Raw genomic sequence first — 22,298 nt, 5'->3', positions numbered from 1 at the left:
TAGAACCATCCTCATCCAGGTCCACTCCCTTGCTAATGGATGGAGATCAACAAATGCAAACTCCTTACCTCCCAAGAGATTTTCCTGTTTTCCAGGTTGCCCTCTTCCCATCAGGACGGGGGAGAACATTGAGGATATCAATTGCTAGAGACAACAAGGTAGAAGGTTGAGTAAGCAATCCCCTCATTCTTCCCCTCACAGCCCTAAATCTAGATGCCCCAAATTCTCATATTGGGATTCATGTTGTGCTACTATTAGTCTTTAGAGCAGCCACATTTAGATCTCCTGCCACAAACATTCACACACCCCCTCCGTTGCCACTTTGCCACACTGATTAGCACATCACCAATTTACTTCCTCTCTTGTCTCTCTTCTCTGTCACCAGCTGGTTCATTTTTTCTTTCAGCCGCACCAGCTCTTGCTCTTTCCTCTTCATTTCATGGAGGTGTTGCTGCTTTTGGTTTGCTAGGGCACTCTGGAGCTTGGTAATCTGTTGGAACAAACAAATTATGCATTGGAACCTGGATACTTTGCAGAATTCTAAATGCTGGCATCAGAAAACATTCTGAAATAATACAAGGCAGTCAACTGTCCTTGTTGCATTAGGTAAAGGTAAAGATTTTTCCCTGACATTAAATCTAGTCATGTCCGACTCTGGAGGCTGGTGCTCATCTCCATTTCTAAGCTGAAGACCCAGTGTTGTCCGTAGACACTTCCAAGGTCATGTGGCCGGCATGACTGGAGCGCTTTTACCTTCCCGTCAAAGCGGTACTATTGATCTACTCACATTTGCATGTTTTAGAACTGCTAGGTTGGCAGAAGCTGGGGCTAACATCAGGCGCTCACTCTGCTCCCCGGATTCGAACCTGTGACCTTTCGGTCCACAAGTTCAATAGCTCAGTGCTTTAACACGCTGTGCCTTGTTGCATTACTATCCCAATATCTCAAACTGGTGTTCTCTATTCTATCCTTTTTGCTTGAAAGGACTGCTTTTCTCCACTTTGCAATGTTAGTCACTGGACAGTATTTGCCCTTTGTGTTACATTTAAACCTTGGCTAATTGAAGCAACTTTTTACCTCCTTCTTATCCTCAGTTCGAAAATACATTATTTTCCTCAATCTGCCCCCATTCTCTGTTGTGTGCTTTTTGACACTATTGCTGGAGATCTCTGGGAAGTGTTTGCCAGGTGATCCTTAACTAAATCATTTATTTTAACTTGCCAATGGCCACATAACTTCAATTGCCTCACTGATAATTTCAGCTTTCTTTCTGCTTTAAGTCTACTAAACATAGCTAGTTTGATGAGTTTTCTCCAAATGCATTGTAGCAGCCCTACTTGTCCTCCCAGATCTGGTATACGACAATTCTGACATTGTCCCCCAGACAGGAATTTTGTATCATCCATTTCATTTGGTGGACAACATTTTTATTTGGGCACGGCCTCATTTTGCCTCCTGCATAGTAACACGCTCACATCTTTTAAAAAATACAGTAGAGTCTCACTTATCCAACATAAACGGGCCGGCAGAACGTTGGATAAGTGAATATGTTGGATAGTAAGGAGGGATTAGGGAAAAGCCTATTAAACATCAAATTAGGTTATGATTTTACAAATTAAGCACCAAAACATCATGTTATACAACAAATTTGACAGAAAAAGTAGTTCAATACGCAGTAATGCTATGTAGTAATTACTGTATTTATGAATTTAGCACCAAAATATCACAATGTTTTGAAAACATTGACTACTAAAATGCGTTGGATAGTCCAGAATGTTGGATAAGTGAGTGTTGGATAAGTGAGACTCTACTGTAATAAGAATTACAACAGTACATACTATATAATATTCAGGAGTAGCTGTACTAGCCATATAGAGAAATACAACAAAATCCACAAAACAGTGCTACATTCACTGAGTCAGTTCTAAAGAGCTCCTGTGGCTACCCAAATCTATGGATGCTCAAGTTCCATTATATACAATAGCATGGTAAAATGGTGTCCCTAGTATAAAATTACAAATTCAAGGGTTGCCTTTTGGATTGTAGGTGGCATGGATATGGAAGGTCAACTGTATTGAAATCAGAGGAGCTGCTGAGCATTCAAATTTTACACTACATAAAAAAGCTTCAGTTCCAAAGGAACTTTTCTCAATAATAATAATAATAATAATAATAATAATAATAATAATAACTTTTTTGTGAAATGAAATCCAGCATACCTATCTTGTTTGCTGTGTCATACAACGTCGTTGTGTCAATAATAACTTTATTTTTATACCCCGCCTCTATCTCCCCAAAGGGGACTCAGGGCGGCTTACATGGGGCCAAGCCCGAATAAAAACAATAGCAATATAGAACACAACAATAGACAAAAAACATGCACAATTATAAAAATTTAAACATTAGCCAGTAAAAACAAAATGCAGTCTTCTTTATCATGCATATTTACAGTTGCATACAGGGAACAAAGGTTGTTTTTAGTTGATATATTTCTCCAATTATGAGTCAATGTACATGGGTCAGGTCAAGACACCTTTTTGTTTATGTTTTTGTCTGCCCATACTGCACTCATGGGTTTTTAATATATCACATAGTATTCAGTACAAACCACTAGCAAAATAAAAATCATTCAATCAAAACTAGTCATTATAAAAGACAGGGGTCCTCTTGGTCAGTCGTGGGACTGATCGGGGTATAGGGTGGCAACCTGTGTTCGATGGGGTTACACTCCCCCTGAGGACACAGGTCTGCAGTTTGGGGCCCCTCCTGGACTCAATGCTGAGACTTGAAGCTCAGGTGTCAGCGGTGGCCAGGAGGGCTTATGCACAATTAAAACTTGTGTGCCAACTTGCACCCGTACCTCCAAAAGTCTGATCTGGCCACAGTGGTCCATGCCTTAGTTACATCTTGGATGAATTACTGCAATGCACCCTACGTGGGGCTGTCTATGAAGACAGTGTGGAAACTGCAATTAGTGCAGAGAGCAGCAGCCAGATTTCTAATAGGAGTCTCCACAATGCAATATGTTTTTAAGCCCAGCCAAAAAAAAAAAAAAAGCATTGGTTTGTTTTTATTATTGTGATACTGTTTTTGTTTATTTTGTTTATGATTGTTTATATTGGATGTATTGCCTTTTTTATTTTTGTTGTACTGATTTTGTTCTAAGCTGCCCCGAGTCCTACTGGAGAGGGGGCAGAATATTAATAAAGTCTAATAATAATAATAATAATAATAATAATAATAATAATAATAATAATGTAAGTTTCATTGCTAACTCCTCATTTTCTTAAAACAGGCAATAATATAACAAATTGAAATGGATTTATTACAAGTGTTACAGTGAGGAATTGGGAGGCACCTCTATGGGTTTACTTTATTAAGTTTATTTGCAGGAGAAACTTAATCATGTAAACCCACAGAGGTGCCTCCCAATACCTGATTTTCACTGAGATGGGAATGTAGTGCCCAAAATGAAACTACAGAAATTGGTCAAACTATTGCAAATCTAGCCATTTCCCAAATGGCTAACTTAGCAATAATAATAGTACACACAAAATGGAGCGATACTACCATCATCATGGGCTGGGAAGTTTTCCTGCACAGGTTACAATACAGTATTCTAGTGCAGCTCCTATTTATTTCGATTAGATTTGCCTAGTGGGGCTGGGGTGTTACAGACTCAGTGGATAAAATTCATAGGTTGGAAGACTAATTTTTATGAACCGCAACTTCTAGAATGGACCATACTCTCTGGAGGACTTGACCAAAAAAAAGTATTTCTTCTAAATTATTGGGCTGCACCCATATTAACCAACAGGAGGAGTGGGTGTGCCGAATGGATTTTCTATCTCTAGACATGGCCCAGCCTCATTCTCACCTCATCCTTTTCTTCCTTCAACAGGCTGTTCAGCTGCTTGTTCTTGCTTTGAAGTTGCTGCTCTTTGTTCTTTATGGCAGAAATTTCCTTTTCACAACCTTCCACCTGGTCCTGCAGATATTAGGGGAAGAAAATGGGATGAGCAATAGGGAGAAGTGAAGAATTAAGCTAAAGAAAGAAGCAATATTACATAATTTCGACCAATCACCAAACCAGATAAAACACCACACTCATTATATCCAGAGCTTTTGGATATAAAACCCAGACTTCCCAGCTAGCATACAAGCCTAATTATCCATAGGTTTAATCTATTTACAGATAAACAAGTCTGTAGATTGAGGTGTGGAACTCGTTTTGGCCAATGACTTCCATCAGGTCCATCCAGGCTCCAGTAAAAATTATGAGAGCTGTAGTCCAATGCTTTTTGGAGGGCCAAAAGTTCCCTCAGTGCTACTTGACATCCTTCAACTAAGAGCCCTTCGACACAGCCATATAACCTTGGCTTGTAAGCAGAGGCTGGATGGCCATTTGTCAGGGGTGCTTTGAATGTGATTTTCCTGCTTCTTGCAAGGGGTTGGACTGGATGGCCCGTGAGGTCTCTACAATTCTATGACTCTATGAAGGAAGATAATCCACAATATTTGCTTTGAACTGGGTTATCTGAGTCCACACTGCCATATATTTCAGTTCAAAGCAAATATTGTGGGATTTTATACAGCTATGTGGAAGGGGCCAAACTGTAGCCTGTCTACCAGCACTATGCTCAATAGGCTCATGGAGAGCATTTACAGAATGACAGAAAACTACACACCATCCTTTTTTCTTTAAAAAAAGTGCACAATAGGTTGTGTTTGTACTGCTGCTCTAAAAGGGTTTGACCCATGCACTGTCTATTCTCCCCTCCGCCTATGTGCAAAGGTCAGAGAAGATACCTGATAATGCTTTAGATCTCCTTTATTTAGCAATGGACAGCAGAGTCCGCCTTTACCACTGTTTTGAGAATACAGAATTTTGATAATGCTAACAAAATGTGTTCAGATTGCCTCTGGTTTCAGTGAAGTAATAAAAAGTCTCACAACAGTATTTTAAAAACTACCCCCCTGACCAGGGATACATCAGTATCACTATGCTCGGCCCTCCATATACAAGAGTTTAACTATCCACAGTATGAAATATTTTTCAAAAAATCCAAAATGCAGACCTTGATTCTGTCATTTTATATAAAGGATACCATTTTACTCTGCAACTGTATATAATGGAACTTGAGCATTCACCGATTTCGATTTTCATGAGATAATCTGGAACCAAACCCCAGCAGTTAATAAGGCCCCACTATAATTTGATAGTTGCGCGGTGGCGCAATGGGTTAAACCCTTGTGCTGGCAGGACTGCTGACCTGAAGGTTGCCAATTCAAATCCACGAGACAGGGTGGGTTCCCGTCTGTCAGCACTAGCTTGCGGGGACATGAGAGATCCCTCCCAACAAGATGATAACATATCTGGATATCCCCTGGGCAACGTTTCTGTAGACGGCCAATTCTCTCACACCAGAAGTGACTTGCAGTATGTTCTCAAATTGTTTCTGACACGACAAAACGTCTCTGCAGAAGGCCAATTCTCTCACACCAGAAGCAACTTGCAGTATGTTCTCAGGTCACTTCTGATACAATAAAAAATCAGTGGAGTGATACCTAACAATGCACACAAAGTAAGAACCCCATACCTTTTTCTCAAAGTCCACCAAAAGTTAAGTATGTTCTGTCCCTGTTTCTACACACCATAAATGCTAGATTGACTCCAAAGCAAGAGTGCTTTCCCACATGCAAAGTTATAATATACAATCTGATTTTGGTAGCCATCTAAAATGATGCATAAATCTCCGAAATTCAGGATGACCACTCTCAATTGACACACCTGGATCCAAGAGCCAATTTTCATGCCCTCAGTCCTTCTACTATATAAAAATAAGTTTTCTTTTTGTCATTTTCCTGGGTTGGTGTAAAAAAAAGAGTAGGAAGTAGAGTGATCTGTCCTCAAGGTCACAATCCCCCAGATTCCAGAAGGTTCTCTTACACAAATTCTTGTCAATTTCAACAGGAATTGTTGGACAGACCTAATGCAGGAGAATTTTGCCATTTGGATTTCTTGTTTTTGATACTTTAGGTGTCCAAAACATCTTGGGCCAGCTCAAGCAAGTGAGCCAGATATCCCTTAGAACAAGCTGCATGGAAGCTCTAACCTTGAGTTTTCCATGCCGTGCCCTCAGATAATCCAGTTCTCCTGCACGCCGCATCTCCTCCACTTCTATGTCAGCCAGTTTAGCGGTTGTTTCTTGGTAGAGGCGTAGTATCTGGGTAGTACTATTCACCAATGCCAGTAGGTCAAAGCCATGCTCAATATCATCTCCAGAACCATCATCCTTGTAGAGGGCAGGGAACCCCAGTGCTACCAGTTCCTAAGCAGACAAGAGAAAGTGGAAACACAGTAACTACAGGAGTGCAAGAGAATGTGGTTTCATTCACAAAGTCTACTGCTACTGTCCATTTTACTAAAAATACAACCAAACTTTTAAAATATTCTGGCTATACTTACTCAGGAAAAAGGCAAGCAAACATTAAAGGTAAAGGTTTTCCTTCAAGTATAGTTGTGTCCAACTCTGAGGGTTGGTGTTCATCTCCATTTCTAAGCCAAAGAGCCGGTGTTGTCCACAGACGCCTCCAAAGTCGTGTGGCTGGCATGACTGTATGGCACGCTGTTACCTTCCCACCAGAGCGGTATCTACTGATCTACTCACATTTGCATGTATTCAAACTGCTATGTTGGCAGAAGCCATGGCTAACAGCGGGAACTCATTCTGCTCCCTGGATTCGAACTGCTGACCTTTTGGTCAGCAAGTTCAGCAGCTCGGTGTTTAATCCGCTGTGCCACTGGGGGCAATGCACATAACAGAGGTGTACAGTCAATCTATCAATCAATAACACTATGTAACAAAATTTGAAAAAAATCTGTTCCTGGTTTGAAAGTGTTGTTTTCTGTTTAATTGTGCGGCACCTATTTTGAAAGTAGTTGTTCTACTCCAAAAATCTCGTTTTTGCGGCTTCCACGAAGTATGTTGAATTGGTTGAGACTCTATGAGATATTCATTGAAAAACTATAGCAAAATGTGCTGCAGAATGTCCCACAAAAGCAAAGTTTGTGCAGTTTTTTTGAAAAAAAAATTGCCTACAAAAGTGTTAACAATTATATAGACATATATGGAACACAACTTCACCATTATGACTATATATTCCCCACCCCCTATCTCACAATGTGAGATAAATAGGTACCACTTTGGTGGGGAGGTAAAAGGCACCCCTAAAACATGCTGGCAAGTTCAAGAAGGCATCAATGGACAATAGGCTCCTTGCCATAGAAAAATTAAACAACAGTACTTCCCTTTGGCCGAGTTGAGCACAGCCTCCAGATGATGGAGATGAAAGAAAAGAGGGAAACCTTGCCTCTGTTTATGTACTGTCTGTCATGCCACACAATTAAACAGGAATTGAATGTTTGCCATATATGTACCCTGTAATCTGCTCTGAGTCCCCTTGGGGAGATAGAGCGGAATATAAATAAAGTATAATAATAATTATTAAAGGCAGCTGAAAAAGCAGAATGGCAGAGGACTGTGTTGTCGAAGGCTTTCATGGCTGAAATCACAGGGTTGTGTGTTTTCTGGGCTGTATGGCCATGCTCCAGAAGCATTCTCTCCTGACATTTTGCCCACATCTGTGGCAGACATCCTCAGAAGTTGTGAGGAATATACCCCACAACCTCTGAGGATGCCTGCCATAGATGTGGACAAAATGTCAGGAGAGAATGCTTCTGGAACATTGCCAAACAGCCTGGAAAACACACAACAACCCGGCAGACGATTAATCAAGACTGCCCCTGCCAAACAAGTTGGAGAGTATGGGAGATGTCTGCATTGCAAAGGCCGAATTTTCACCTTATAAACTCCAGGTGCCCTGACGAACATGGTTACTTACCTTGTTAAGATAGGAGATACAGTGATCCACATTGTCACTCCAGCAAACAACATCACCGAGGTCCCCAAGCCCTCCAAGGACCTCCAAAGAGTCAGCGAATCGGGTTGCGGTTAATCCAAGAGCTGGTGACAGACCTAGTTCAAAAGCATAGTTGCCTATGACGTGCCGTGCGTCTATAAGAAAAGGGAGGGCAGAGAAGGCATCAAGAGGAAGATACACGAAGATACCAGCTGTAGGAAAGGATATCAAGAGGGAGAAATGGAGTTGGGGTGCAAAGCAGGGATTCTGAGCTTTCGTAAGGGAAGACAAGATAAAGGTAAAGGTTTCCCCTGTTAAGTCCAGTCATGTCTGACTCTGAGGGTTGGTGCTCATCTCCATTTCTAAGCCGAAGAGCCGGTGTTGTCCATAGTCACCTCCAAGGTCATGTGGCCGGCATGACTGCATGGGGCCCTGTTACCTTCCCGCCAGAGCAGTACCTATTGATCTACTCACATTGGTATGTTTTCGAACTGCTAGGTTGGCAGAAGTTGGAGCTAACAGCAGCCGCTCAAGCCGCTCCCAGGGTTTGAACCTGGGACTTTTCGGTCTGCAAGTTCAGCAGCTCAGTGCTTTAACACACTTCGCCACCGGGACTCCAGGGAAGACAAATGGGACAGTAAAATGAAACTTAGGTTCTATCTACATTGCCACACAAAATCCGGATTATCTGCTTTGAACTGGAATATATGGCAGTGTAGACTAATATAATCCAGTTCAAAGCAGATAATCTGGATTTTATATGGCAGTGTAGATGGGGCCTTAAAGAAGAAATAGTGAAAGTACAACCCAGATTGTTGCTGAACTACTGTTCAATCATCCACCAACAATGGCTATGTTAGACAAGGCAGATGGGAGTGGTACTCTATCAATATATGTTCCTTGAGTGTATGTTACAATGAGTGTAAGAAAGAAAGGAGGGAGAAAGAAAACCAATCTGCTTCTTTCCTACTTGAAAAAGTTGCTTTTTTGGATTCTAAATTTTATAGCCTCCTAGTCAATATGCTAAGGGGAGTAAGAAAACTGTACTCCACAATTTTTTGAAATTATTGATCAGAATTAGGGCGACCCAGGATCAAATGCCCACTTGTTTCCTTCAGCTCAGTCAACTATGGAGTGTTTGTTTTGTTGTTGTTGGTTTAATCATAATGATTTCATAACCATTTCACAAAGGCAAAGATATCTGGGTTATCACTCAACCACTATAGTCAGCGACCACTGCTTGAAAAGGATACCCATTGCTCTACTTCCAGAATTTCATAACCTTCTAAAATGTGTGCTTACAATGTGCCCCCACCTGCATACATAGCTGTAACCTGGTGTAACTTTCAATACATGGGTGTTGCCTGAAATCCATCAAAGCTGATGCCATAATAAAATGATAGTCTTCAAACATCACAAAAACCATTGCTTTGTTGTTTCTCTTCCAGAGGCTGTTGTGAATACAACCCCCCCCCCCCCCATGTATTATTGTGTTTTATTGCCTCAAACCCCAAGGAAAGGTGAGATAAACGAAATAAAAACAATGTGTTGTCGAAGGCCTTCATGGCCGGAATCATTGGGTTGCTTTGAGTTTTATGGGCTGTATGGCCATATTGCAGAAGCATTCTCTCCTGACGTTTTGCCCACATCTATGGCAGGCATCCTCAGAGGTTGTGAGGTCTGAGGATGTCTGACATAGATGTGGGCGAAACGTCGCGAGAGAATGCTTCTGGAACATGGCCATACAGCCTGGAAATAAATACAATAGGCAAACACTGAGAAGAGGCAAACTGGCAAAAAGTTACCTGTGAAGGTCTCTTGACCCGGAGTAGCTGGGACACTCAAGGGCTCCATTTTTGACTCAAAACTGTGACTGGAAAGTGGAAGAAAAAGGGTTAGCCCTTATTAAATCCCCTGGATTGCTCCCAAATTATATGGGAAACATGCATCCCATTTGTATCCATCAGCCTCAATTGCACCAACTCAAACATACACTTCACTTCTTAGTGAATGCTATTTTTAGTAGGTACTAACTTTTGAAATGTGTTCTCCATATACAGTATCACTAACAGACATACCTTGCCAATACAGCAGCTTAACATAAAAACATCAGCATACAATTAAAAATATACAAGTATTAAAATAGTATTAAACATAATGAGTAGTAAAAACAATTCACATTAAATTCATACAAATTAAAAAAATTAGTCCAAATCCTGGAAAACTAAGGGCCCTTCCACACAGTCATGTAACCCTGAATATCAAGGCAGAAAATCTCACAATATCTGCTTTGAACTGGGTTATCTGAGTCCACACTGCCATATAGTCCAGTTCAAAGAAGACAATGTGGGATTTTATTCAGCTGTGTGGAAGGGGCCCCAGAATATCAAGGCAGAAAATCTCACAATATCTGCTTTGAACAGGGTTATCTGAGTCCACACTGCCATATATGCCATATATATGGGCTCGGGCTGTGACGCAGGCTGGAGAGCAGCTGCAATGAATCACTGCAATGAATCACTCTGACCAGGAGGTCATGAGTTTGAGGCCCGCTCGGAGCCTATGTTTGTCTTGTCTTTGTTCTATGTTAAAAGGCATTGAATGTTTGCTTATATGTGTAATGTGATCCGCCCTGAGTCCCCTTCGGGGTGAGAAGGGCGGAATATAAATAATGTAAATAAATAATAAATAATAAATATTCCAGTTCAAAGCAGAAAATGTGGGATTTTCTTCACCTGTGTGGAAGGGGCCCCAGAATATCAAGGCAGAAAATCCCACAATATCTGCTTTGAACTGGGTTATCTGAGTCCACACTGCCATATAGTCCAGTTCAAAGCAAACAATGTGGGATTTTCTTCACCTGTGTGGAAGGGACCCCAGAATACCAAGACAGAAAATCCCACAATCTCTGCTTTGAACTGGGTTATCTGAGTCCACACTGCCATATAGTCCAGTTCAAAGCAAACAATGTGGGATTTTCTTCACCTGTGTGGAAGGGACCCCAGAATATCAAGACAGAAAATCCCACAATCTCTGCTTTGAACTGGGTTATCTGAGTCCACACTGCCATATAGTCCAGTTCAAAGCAAACAATGTGGGATTTTCTTCACCTGTGTGGAAGGGGCCTAAGCATCTGGTAACCAAACAATCTCATTTCTTTCTGTAATCCCATGAGAAGGCCCTCCTGCCTTGCTTCCAGTAGTCCCAGGCCCCTTCCACACAGCTGAATAATATCCCACATTATCTTTTTTGAACTGGGATATATGACAGTGTGGACTCAGATATCCCAGTTCAAAGCAGACATTGTGGGATTTCCTGCCTTGATAAGTCTGGGTTATGTGGCTGTGTGGAAGGACCCCCAGGAGAAGTTGGACACGTGTTGAAGCCATACTCTCCTTAAAATAGACCCGAGTTCATCTTCTTTCCCGCCACCAACTCTTCTATGATCATATTGGGACGCCCAGCGTTGACAATGAAAACCCTTTTCTTCCCAAAGAAGCAAACCTACCTCTAGAGAGAGAGAGGGAGGGAGAAAACAATCCTAGAAGAGTGAAACTCCCCCTTTTAAAGCCTTGGAGCGAGTTTCCCGCCTGAATGGACTCCTGGCCCTTAGCTCAAAGGCATCGGCTCCTTTATCTGGGAATGAGAGAGAGGCATTGAAACTGTAAAAGCCGCAGTCTCCCCAATGACTGGCTCCAAAGGCAGACTGCTCCTGGACATGGACATGCTCCTGGACATGTATATATCATCTGTAATGTATGTATTAATCTAATTAATCTAAAGTGCACTTTTACACCACTTTGGCTCCTTCCACACAAGTGAATAAAATCCCACGTTTTCTGTTTAGAACTAGAATATATGGCAGTGTGGACTCAAGATAACCCAGTCCAAAGAAGATATTGTGGGATTTTCTGCCTTGCTATTCTGGGTTATGTCGCCTTATGGAAGGACCCTAATATTTTGGATAGTGGGATAATGGTGGGGAGGAAGAATGAATCAAGGCCCTTCTACGCTGCCATATAAATTATATAATCCTGAATATCAAGGCAGATAATCCACATTATCTGCTTTGAACTGGATTATCAGAGGGCTCTTCTAGGATCCTTCCATACAGCCCTATATCCCAGAATATCAAGGCAGAAAATCCCACAGTACAGTAGAGTCTCACTTATCCAAGCCTCGCTTATCCAAGCTTCTGGATTATCCAAGCCATTTTTGTAGTCAGTGTTTTCAATGTATCATGATATTTTGGTACTAAATTTGTAAATACAGTAATTACAACATAACATTATGTTTTGGTGCTTAATTTGTAAAACCATAATCTAATTTGATGTTTAATAGGCTTTTCCTTAATCCCTCCTTATTATCCAAGATATTTGCTTATCCAAGCTTCTGCCAGCCCGTTTAGCTTGGATAAGTGAGACTCTACTGTATTTGATTTGAACTGAATTATTTGAGTCCACACTGCAATATATGCCACTTCAAAGCAGATATTATGGGATTTTCTGCCTTGATATTCTGGGATATAGGGCTGTGTGGAAGGGCCTCCAGATAGTCCCTATATCCCAGGATCTGATCCCAGGTTTTCTGTTTATCCCAAATTATCTGGCAGTACAGACTCATATAATCCACTTTAAAGCAGAAAACCTGGGATCAGATCCTGGGATATAGGGCCTGTCTGGAAGGGCCCTGAGGCCCCTTCCACACAGCTGAATAAAATCCCACATTATCCGCTTTGAACTGGAATATATGGCAGTGTGGACTCAGATAACCCAGTTCAAAGCAGATATTGTGGGATTTTCCGATTTGATAATCTGGGTTATATGGCTGTGTGGAAGGGCCCCGAGTCTACACTGCCAGATCATCCAATTCAAAGCAGATAATCTGGATTTTATACAGTTGTATAGAAGGGCCCTCAGACAAGTATTTTAGGTCTGATTTATACAGACACTCCTGGGATTTGCAGTTTATGGAGTGTTCAGCCTGAGAATTCATGTGCCAGAGAACTTTTTTGCGGCTGCCACAAATGTATGTTAAATAGGTTGAGACTCAATATGATATTCAAAGAAAAAAACTATAGCAAAATGTGCTGCAGGATAAACATTTTCCATGCTTTTATGATAGAATTAGGAAATGACATTTATAACCCAGGAACAAAAGTCACGTTGCATTGTGTTGTTGTTATTATTATGTTTATTTATACCCTGCTTTTTCTCTTCACAAGGAAGACTCAGGCCCCTTCCACACAGCTGAAAAAAATCCCACATTATCTGCTTTGAACTGGAATATATGGCAGTGTGGACTCAGATAACCCAGTTCAAAGCAGATATTGTGGAATTTCCTGCCTATTCTGGGTTATATGGCTGTGTGGAAGAGCCCTCAAAGCGGCTTACATTAAAAGAATTACAATACCATTTAAAATCTACAAATATACACGCAATGAAACCTAAATGGTATTTTAAAAATTCCACCGTTACAATCCGTGAAAACAAAGTCAAAGCTAAATTAATGCAGTTTTGACACTTTTCACTGTCATCCTATGGTGACCTGGGAACTGTAGTTTTACAAGATCCTGAATCTTTTAATATGTGTATTTTGTAGTGTATATGATGACTATGTGTTTTTTTCTATGTTGTAACCCACCTTGAGCCACAAGGAGAGGAGTGGTAAGAAATAAAATAATAATAATAATAATAATAATAATAATAATTATTATTATTATTATTATTATTCTCTGCCCAGGAGTGCTGTGACCTCCTCAAACTCCCAGGATTCCATCGCATGAGACAGGGAAGTTGAAGTGGTGTCAAACTGCATTAATTCTACAGTTTTAAATGAGCATGTAGGGAGAATCTTCTTTGCATCCAGATTGTTTGTGTGTGTGTGTATATTTTATGCTGGAAGCCATTTAGAGAGTCTTCATGTTTGTCAGTTAGCTGTTTTCTGAACCCCTTATTAACCTTAGTGTTTTCTAGCATCACAGAAAAAGTTATAAGGGGTTGCTTTTATCTATACACACAATAAAAGTGAAAATATGTATGTATGTGTGTGGCTGCAGTGTCCACTTACACCAGTGGGTCCCAACTTTTTTTTGACCAGGGACCATTTGACCAGGGGCAACTCTCCAACATTAGTACCAAAAGGTTTACGAATCAGTGTTTGGTCAACTTTAAATTTGGTTTGGCTATTTGGGGTGCTAATCCAGGAAACTGCATTGGATAGATCACATCAGCTCTAGTTTCAGGTACAGAACATATGCCTTCCAGTGGTTGCCATCTGCTTGCCCACAAAAATTATATTTAATAATCTAGAACTGATGTGGTCTATCCAATGCAATTTTCTGAATCAGCACCCCAAATAACCCCAGGAAGCAATCTAAAAATGAAGACACCAAGGCACCCCCACTTCCAGGTATGTAACAGCTCCATTCAGGGGGAGGGAGGGGGAGGAGAATCAGCAATCAGGAGGCTTGCTGTTGTACCTTTCGTGGGTAGTCAGCCTCTCCCCTCCTGACATCCTCGGGTTTCACGAGCGGACTATATTTTAGTTCTTGGGGACCACTGGTGGTCCATGGACCATAGATTGGAACTACTGACTTACACAGACAAGCTCACAAATAGGTATAGCTCCCACTACCCAGGAGACACAAATGGCCCTCCCTTCAATGACATTGCAGGTTATAGTGAGTGCCATAAACATGTCCAAGAACCCTGCCAACCTTGCCAATGTCCTCCACAAACACCATTCTGCCCACCACCCAAGTGAAGGCTTTCATACAGGGATAATTTTTTCCTAGATTTTATATGTTTCCTCCACTATGGGCATCTCAGTCTTTCTGACTCTCTGAATTGGTGTGGAATTTGCATGACCACACCGACTGCCTCTCCCATAACCCTTTTCTATTATTTTCTACGGCACACAGCAGAGGAATTGATCAGCAACAACATACTAAAGAGGTTTGGGGAGACTTCACCATGATTTATAGGAGTTGTAGGTACTGGGATGTATAGTTTACCTGCAATCTAAAAGCACTCTGAACTCCACCACAGATGGACCTGGAACTAATTTGGCACGCAGAACCCCCATGACCAACAAAACATTCTGGAGATGTTTGGAGGGATTTATAGGAGTTGTAGTTCACCTACACGCAGAGCATGCTATGAACTCAAAAAATGATAGATCTGGACCAAACTTGGCATGCATACCTGATATGCCAAAATTTGATTACTGGAGGGGTTTGGGGGAACTGACCTTCCTTTCTGGGAGTTGTAGTTCACTCACAACCAGAGAAACTGCGGCCTCCACCGATGATGGACCTGGACCAACTTGGCACACAGAACCTCCATGACTAACGCAACCAACTGGAGGGGTTTGAGGGGACTGACTCACCATAGTGGGAGTTGTAATTCAACCCACAGCCAGAGAGCACACTGAACCCCACCAATAATGCATCCAGAGCAAACTTGCCCAACATAACAAACTTTAAGTACTGGTGGAGTTTTTCAGTGTTAACCTGGCATGATATCAGTTGTAGTTAATCCACAACCTTATGCATTTTGTACAATTAAAAACCGACTTTTTCAAATAACCCAGACAACGCTGCGTACCCAAGCTAGTTATAAGTGGCTTAGATTTTTAGCTTATCAACATTAACCCTTTCCTACTATCTTTTCTACCTGGCTCCAGAAAATGGAAATTAAGAGACCCATTCCTTGACTTTGGGACTGAAGAGGCTACCTGGGACAATTGTGCAAGCTCCTGTTGATCCATGGAAATCCAGGTCTGTCTTTGTACAAGTGTGTAACTAGTTCATTTTCTGCATGTTTCTGTTATTTGTTTGTCATAAGTGGACATACTTGCAAAGTATATAATTTTTTTGTGACATCCGTTAAAAGGTTAGGCCCATAGAAAGCAAAAGAGTGGCATATTTACAAGTTCCATTTGTATTCAATCTAAATAAAGGAAAAACAGGATAATTAAAGAAAGAGTGAATATGAAGCCTTTACTCCAAAGGTGAAAAAATAGAAGAGATTTTAAAAAATGGAGGTTTACTTGATACAAACTCAGGACAGGAAAAGGAAATTAGTTTGCAAGGGATTCTCAGTATGAAAATGCACAAAATCCGATTGTTTTAAGATGGTTTCTTGTATTCAAGCCTTTGATTGTACACAGTGTTTAAAGTACAATTCAAAGAGGAATGATAAAGTGCCAAAGGGAAGAGGTTTCCCTGATATTTTGCCTGTCTTGGGCTCGTCTGAGGTGAGGGCTGGCATTGGAGTCAATGCCGTTTTAGTAGGTGGAAGTAGAGTGCATCTACACCAGGCATGGGCAAACTTTGGCCCTCCAGGTGTTTTGGACTTCAGCTCCCATAATTCCTAACAGCCAGTATGCTGTTAGGAATTGTGGGAGTTGAAGTCCAAAACACATGGAGGACCAAAGTTTTCCCATGTTTAATCTACGCTGTAGAATTAATGCAGTTTGTCACCGTTTTAACTCTATGGCTAAATGCTAAGAAATACTTGGAGTTGTAGTCTTACAAGGTCTTTAGCCTTCTCTGCCTAAGAATGGTGGTCTCTCACTAAACTACAAATCCAGGAATTCCATTGCATTGAGCCATGGCAGTTAAAGTGATGTCAGACCACATTAATTTTACAGTGTAGATGTATCCATAGACAGCAAAGCTCCTTGGGTCTGCCCTGGGCCAAGGCTGGGCTATTGAAGAGCAAATGAAAACCGGATGATGACGACGACAATAAGGATGATGAAGATGATGTTGTTAAAGGGCAAGTGTGGCAGAGAATGCAAGTAAAGTAAAAAGCTAGTTGTTGTTTGAGCATTCCTGTTTCTGAGTAGCTGGGAGGGAGGGAAATCAATGTTTCCAGAAATGTGGGAGGGGAGGAAACGCCTTCGCTCTGCCTCCCTCTGTCTTGCAGCGCCAATTGAAAGCCTGAAAGAAAGGAGGAAAGGAAGTAGCCAGGCGTAGGCATGCAAATGTGCACACACCAAGGCATGACGGGAATAAAAATGGGCTGCAGATCAAGCATTGTGTGACACCCTAAAACACAGTCCAGAAAAGTCAGGCAATCATAGATGCAGTTCTATCCAATGGAGCTCGGGGCAACTGCTGCAGGCAGAGGCCACTGTGTCCTAAAAGCGAGTGCAGATGAGGGTCCAGGAGGGGATTGTGCGATTCCAACTCATACTTACCTGGCAGGGGAGACACCATGATCACGAAGGTGGTTTTCCCAGGGTGAGGCTCATCCATTGCACTCCGGGTGTGCTGACCCCTGCGATTTCCCCAAATGCGGGAAACTCGACTGCATAATTTGTGGTAGTGGGGGACTGCGTTCGCGCTTTCCCCTGGTCACACTGGTGCAAAGATAGAAAATGTTGGTATGCCTTCTTAATTTCATTCATACTTTTTCTTAATTTGTGTTATGTGCCTTTCAAGTCCTTTGTCATTACAGTATCCCTAAAAGGAAACTGGATTTTGTGTTGTCAAAGGCTGTCATGGTTGGAACCACTGGGCTGCTGTGAGTTTATTGGGCTATATGGCCATGTTCCAGAAGCATTCTCAACAAAGGATTCCCCCAGGCATGAAGCAGCCAGGCTTGCTGCAAGGCTATTCAGTGCCAATCAAGGTAACCAATTGCAACATTCACACTTGCCACAAACAGGCAAGAGTTCTTTCTCCCACCCTGGACATTGCTCAGATATATAAACAAACCCACTTTCCTAGTTTCCAACACACCTCACAACTTCTGAGGATGCCTGCCATGGATGTGGGTGAAATGTCAGGAGAGAATGCTTCTGGAACATGGCCATACAGCCTGGAAAACTCACAGCAACCCATGATGCAATATTTGAACATTGAGTTATAGCTCTGGAAACCAGGAATCAAATTCCTGTTTGGCCATAGAAGCCCACTATATGACCTCAGACAAGTCACAGCCTCATGGAAAGGTCACGATAATAACCCCTCCCTGAACAAATCTTGCCAAGTGAAAACTATGATGTATTTGGCTTCAGTTGCCATAGACTGGAACAAATTTGAAGGCACATAATAATAACCAAGAGAGACAACTCAAGGTTTATTATAGTTGTTGCTGCAGTCACTCCAGTTTTCAGTGACTTGGAGGAAGGGTGGGAATGATAGGCACAAATCACCGCAAAAGAGGAGGGGAAAGAAAGGGCTGAGCTCCGCCTCCTTTCTCTCCTTCAATGGCAATGGAATTCTAGTGGCTAGCATAGAAAGGAAGGATGCAGATGGAAGCATGCAAATGTGCCAATGCCAGAGCATCATGGGAGCATGAAAGAGGGGCAGATGTGAGATTCTGTGTTACCTCAAGACCCAAATCTGCAGTATGGGGCAGGGCAGAAATTTACTTCTGTCCAGTGAAGCTCAGGGCAAGTGCTGCAGAGGGAGGCCGCTGTGTCCTAAAAGAGAGTGCGAATGAGAGTCCAGGAGGAGATTGTGCGATTCCAACTCATACTTACCTGGCAGGGGAGACACCATGATCATGAAGGTGGTTTTCCCAGGGTGAGGCTCATCCATTGCACTCCGGGTGTGCTGACCCCTGCGATTTCCCCAAATGCGGGAAACTCGACTGCATAATTTGTGGTAGTGGGGGACTGCGTTCGCGCTTTCCCCTGGTCACACTGGTGCAAAGATAGAAAAGAATAAGCTGAGATTCTTCCCAGTTTTGGATTCTCTTACTCTGTAAATCCTGTGTTGACAAGCTGGAATGTGTCCAGAGGAGGGTGATTAAAAATGATCAAGGGTCTGGAGAATAAGCTTTATGAGGAGCGGCTTAAAGAGCTAGACATGTTTAGCCTGCAGAAGAGAAGGCTGAAAGGAGACCTGATGAGGGCCATGTATAAATATGTGAGGGGAAGCCCCCAGTGATGCGAGGACATGAGAGAAGCCTCCCACAAAGATGGTAAAAACATCCAGGTGTTCCCTGGGCAACATCCTTGCAGGTGGCCAATTCTCTCACAGCAGAAGTGACTTGCAGTTTCTCAAATCACTCCTGACACGAAAAATATAAGGGAGGAGGGAGCAAGCTTGTTTTCTGCTGCCTTGGAGACTAGGACATGGAACAACGGCTTCAAACTACAGTAGAATCTCACTTATCCAACACTCGCTTATCCAACATTCTGGATTATCCAACACATTTTTGTAGTCAATGTTTTCAATATATCATGATATTTTGGTGCTAAATTCATAAATACAGTAATTACTACGTAGCATTACTGCGTATTGAACTACTTTTTCTGTCAAATTTGTTGTATAACATGATGTTTTGGTGCTTAATTTGTAGAATCATAACCTAATTTGATGTTTAATAGGCGTTTCCTTAATCCCTCCTTATTATCCAACATATCCGCTTATCCAACCTTCTGCCGGCCCGTTTATGTTGGATAAGTGAGACTCTACTGTACTTGAAAGGAGATTCCACCTGAACGTTAGGAAGAACTTCCTAACTGTGAGAACTGTTCAGCAGGAGAACTCTCTGCCCCAGAGTGTGGTGGAGGCTTTTAAACAAAGGCTGGCTGGCCATCTGTCAGGGTGCTTTGAATGAGATTTTCCTGCTTCTTGGCTGGGGGCTGGACTGGATGGCCCATGAGGTCTCTTCCAACTCTATGATTCTATGAATTCCTGCATTAATTTTTTTAGAAATCAGTAGAAACCTCTAATTCCACTATATAACACACACAGCACATTTTGCTATAGTTTTTCAATTGATATCTACTCGAGTCTCAACCAATTCAACATAGTTTGTGGTAGTCACAAAAACTAAGTTTCGTTGCACAAAAATTATTTTCGTTGCTACTTCATAACTGTAACTTTGCTATTGTTATGAATCGTAATGTAAATATCTGATATCTAGGATGTATTTTCATTCACTGACCAAATTTGGCACAAATACCCAATACAGTGTTCCCTCACTTATCGCGGGGGTTACGTTTCAAGACCACCCGCGAAAAGTGAAAATCCGCAAAGTAGGGACGCTATATTTGGATGCTATATAGGGACGTTCCCGCCGCTGCTGCTGCCTTGTGAGGCGAAAACAAAGCTGCTTCAGCCTCCTTTTCTCTCCCTTCGGCTTCTCCTTCCTTACTTCATTAGACTTCTCCTTAGGAAGGAAGTAGAAAGAGGGATTTATAATATTATTTTATGATTTATAATATTATTTTAGTGTTTATTTAAAAAAAACGGCAAAACAGCGAGTCTACGAAAAGCAAACTGCAAAGTAGTGAGGGAACACTGTATGCCCAAATTTGAATACTGGTGGAGTTGCGTGGGGTTGATTTTGTCATTTGGGAGTTATAGTTCACCTATAATCAAAGAGCATTCTGGACTCCACCAACTATGGAATTGAACCAAACTTGGCACACAGAAATCCCATGACCAACAGAAAATACTGGAAAGGTTTGGTGGGCATTGACCTTGAGTTTTAGAGTTGTAGTTCATCACATCCAGAGAGCATTGTGGACCTGGACCAAACTTGATACAAATACTCAATATGCCCAAATGTGAACACTGGTGGAGTTTAGGGGAAATAGACCTTGACATTTGGGAGTTGTAGCTACTAGGATTTATAGTTCATCTACCATCAAAGAGCCCCTTGAATCCCACAATGATAAAATTAGGCAAATTTGACTTTTGGTGGGAGGATTTGCCGTCTGTCTCCAAAAAGGATGAGAAGGACAGGCAAAGAGATATTCAGCCTTCTCTGCCAAAGGGGTTCCTAAGACCATCAGAAATATGTGTTTTCTGATGATCTTTGTCGATCCCTCTGAGACCCCCATGCCCCCCCCCCCGGGGTCCCGTTCCCCAGGTTGAGAAATGCTGCTCTAGGAGACTAAGGTTTTGAATCCCCACTTGGCAATGGAAACCCACTTGCTGGGACGATCTAATGCTAAATTAATTGTAAGAAAAATCCACTTGGTTATCTAGGGCAAGCCACACTCTCTCAGCCACAGAGACACACACACACCTAGGCAAATCTTGCAATGAAAACCTCATTATCGCTTTCCCTAGAGCAGTGATGGCCAACCTATGACATGCGTGTCAGCACTGACACGCCTAACCATTTTTGCTAACATGCTGCCGCATGCAGATTGATTGGATGACTATGTCTTTTGTGGCTAAGTTTGGTGTGATTTGGTCCAGTGTTTTTGTTGTTTACTCCAGGGGAATTATGCACTATATATATATATATATATATATATATATATATATATATATATATATACACACACACACACACACACACACATACACACACACACACACACACACACACACACACACACACACACACACACAAGCTGTGCCCGGCCACGTGTTGCTGTGGCGAAGTATGGAGGTATGGGAAGTAAAAAATTGAGGTATTGGTGGTCATTAAAGTAAAGGGTAAAGGTTTCTCCTGACGTTAAGTCCAGTCATTCTGACTGGGGATTGGTGCTCATCTCCATTTCTAAGCCGAAGAGCCGGCATTGTCCGTAGACTCCTCCAAGGTCGTGTGGCCGGCGTGACTGCATGGAGCGCTGTTATCTTCCCGCTGGAGCGGTATCTATTCATCTACTCTCATTTGCATGTTTTTGAACTTTAGGCTTGGCAGAAGTTGGGGCTAACAGTGGGGGCTCTCTCCGCTCCCCCAATTCAAACCTGTGACCTTTCGGTCCAGAAGTTCAGCAGCTCAGCACTTTAACACGCTGCGCCATCAGGGTATATTATTTCCTAAAGGTTGTGAATATACAATATTTCTGATTTTTTTGTCTGTTGGAAGAAAGTATGAATGCTGCAATTAAGAAAAATGATTAGGATGTAATGGCCTTGCAGCTTTAAAGCCTGGCTGTTTCCTCCCTGAGTGATTTTTTTGTTGGGAGGTGTTAGCTGGCCCGGATTGTTCCCTGTCTGGAATTCCCTTGTTTTCAGAGTGGTGTTCTTTTCGATATTAATTAGATAATCTGTGGAAGAGGCCTAAGTGAAGCCTAACTCTGCCTGTCCCCTGGGGTGAGTCAGTTGCTAGGAGACCAAGTGGGCGGAGCTTAGCCTTCTAATTGGCAGCAATTAGATAAAAACAATTATTCCTCTCCCTCTAATTAGGACTTTATTTTTCTTTTCTTTTTGTTGTATCAACCTAGAGCCGTGGATGATGGGTTGTGTTGTCAAATTTCGAGGTTAGGGGGCCTGTAGTTTTGTTGTTTTGTCCGCTGCCCTGATGCCATCACTCTTTTATATATATATATATATATATATATATATATATATATATAATTGTAGTATATTATCATATTATTACTTTTATATTATTATTATATTATATTATTCATGACTACATTGAAACTAGAATAGAGAGAAATCA

At 41.8% G+C, this 22,298-nt stretch overlaps 1 protein-coding gene and 2 non-coding genes across 6 annotated transcripts in view; 2 read left to right on the top strand and 1 right to left on the bottom strand.

The window, feature by feature from the left end:
• LOC103277727 (afadin- and alpha-actinin-binding protein) overlaps positions 1-11,568 on the bottom strand; it is a 29,558-nt gene extending 17,990 nt beyond the window's left edge. For 3 of the 4 annotated variants that reach the window (XM_008103713.3, XM_008103716.3, XM_008103714.3), the window contains exons 1-7: positions 11,432-11,568; positions 9,729-9,796; positions 7,906-8,078; positions 6,117-6,332; positions 3,878-3,988; positions 355-490; positions 69-144 (exon numbers count right to left, since the gene is read on the bottom strand). In XM_008103713.3, the coding sequence (XP_008101920.2) occupies positions 69-144; positions 355-490; positions 3,878-3,988; positions 6,117-6,332; positions 7,906-8,078; positions 9,729-9,777 (761 nt within the window). In that variant the 5' untranslated portion in view covers positions 9,778-9,796; positions 11,432-11,568. The remainder of the gene's footprint in view (positions 1-68; positions 145-354; positions 491-3,877; positions 3,989-6,116; positions 6,333-7,905; positions 8,079-9,728; positions 9,797-11,431) is intronic. The other variant, XM_008103715.3, reaches the window with a different exon arrangement.
• Positions 11,569-17,122: 5,554 nt separating this feature from the next.
• Positions 17,123-17,286, top strand: LOC134297198 (U1 spliceosomal RNA). The gene has a single exon (XR_010003954.1). It is a non-coding gene; the product is annotated as a U1 spliceosomal RNA (small nuclear RNA).
• Positions 17,287-18,412: 1,126 nt separating this feature from the next.
• Positions 18,413-18,576, top strand: LOC134297193 (U1 spliceosomal RNA). Its single transcript, XR_010003949.1, has one exon. It is a non-coding gene; the product is annotated as a U1 spliceosomal RNA (small nuclear RNA).
• Positions 18,577-22,298: the final 3,722 nt, after the last annotated feature.

The sequence above is a fragment of the Anolis carolinensis genome, chromosome 2, assembly GCF_035594765.1.
Source record: "Anolis carolinensis isolate JA03-04 chromosome 2, rAnoCar3.1.pri, whole genome shotgun sequence".
In the NCBI taxonomy this organism is placed as follows: Eukaryota; Metazoa; Chordata; class Lepidosauria; order Squamata; family Dactyloidae; genus Anolis; species Anolis carolinensis.
Note: the sequence above shows the minus strand (reverse complement) of the source record. Positions and strands in the feature narration are given on the sequence as shown.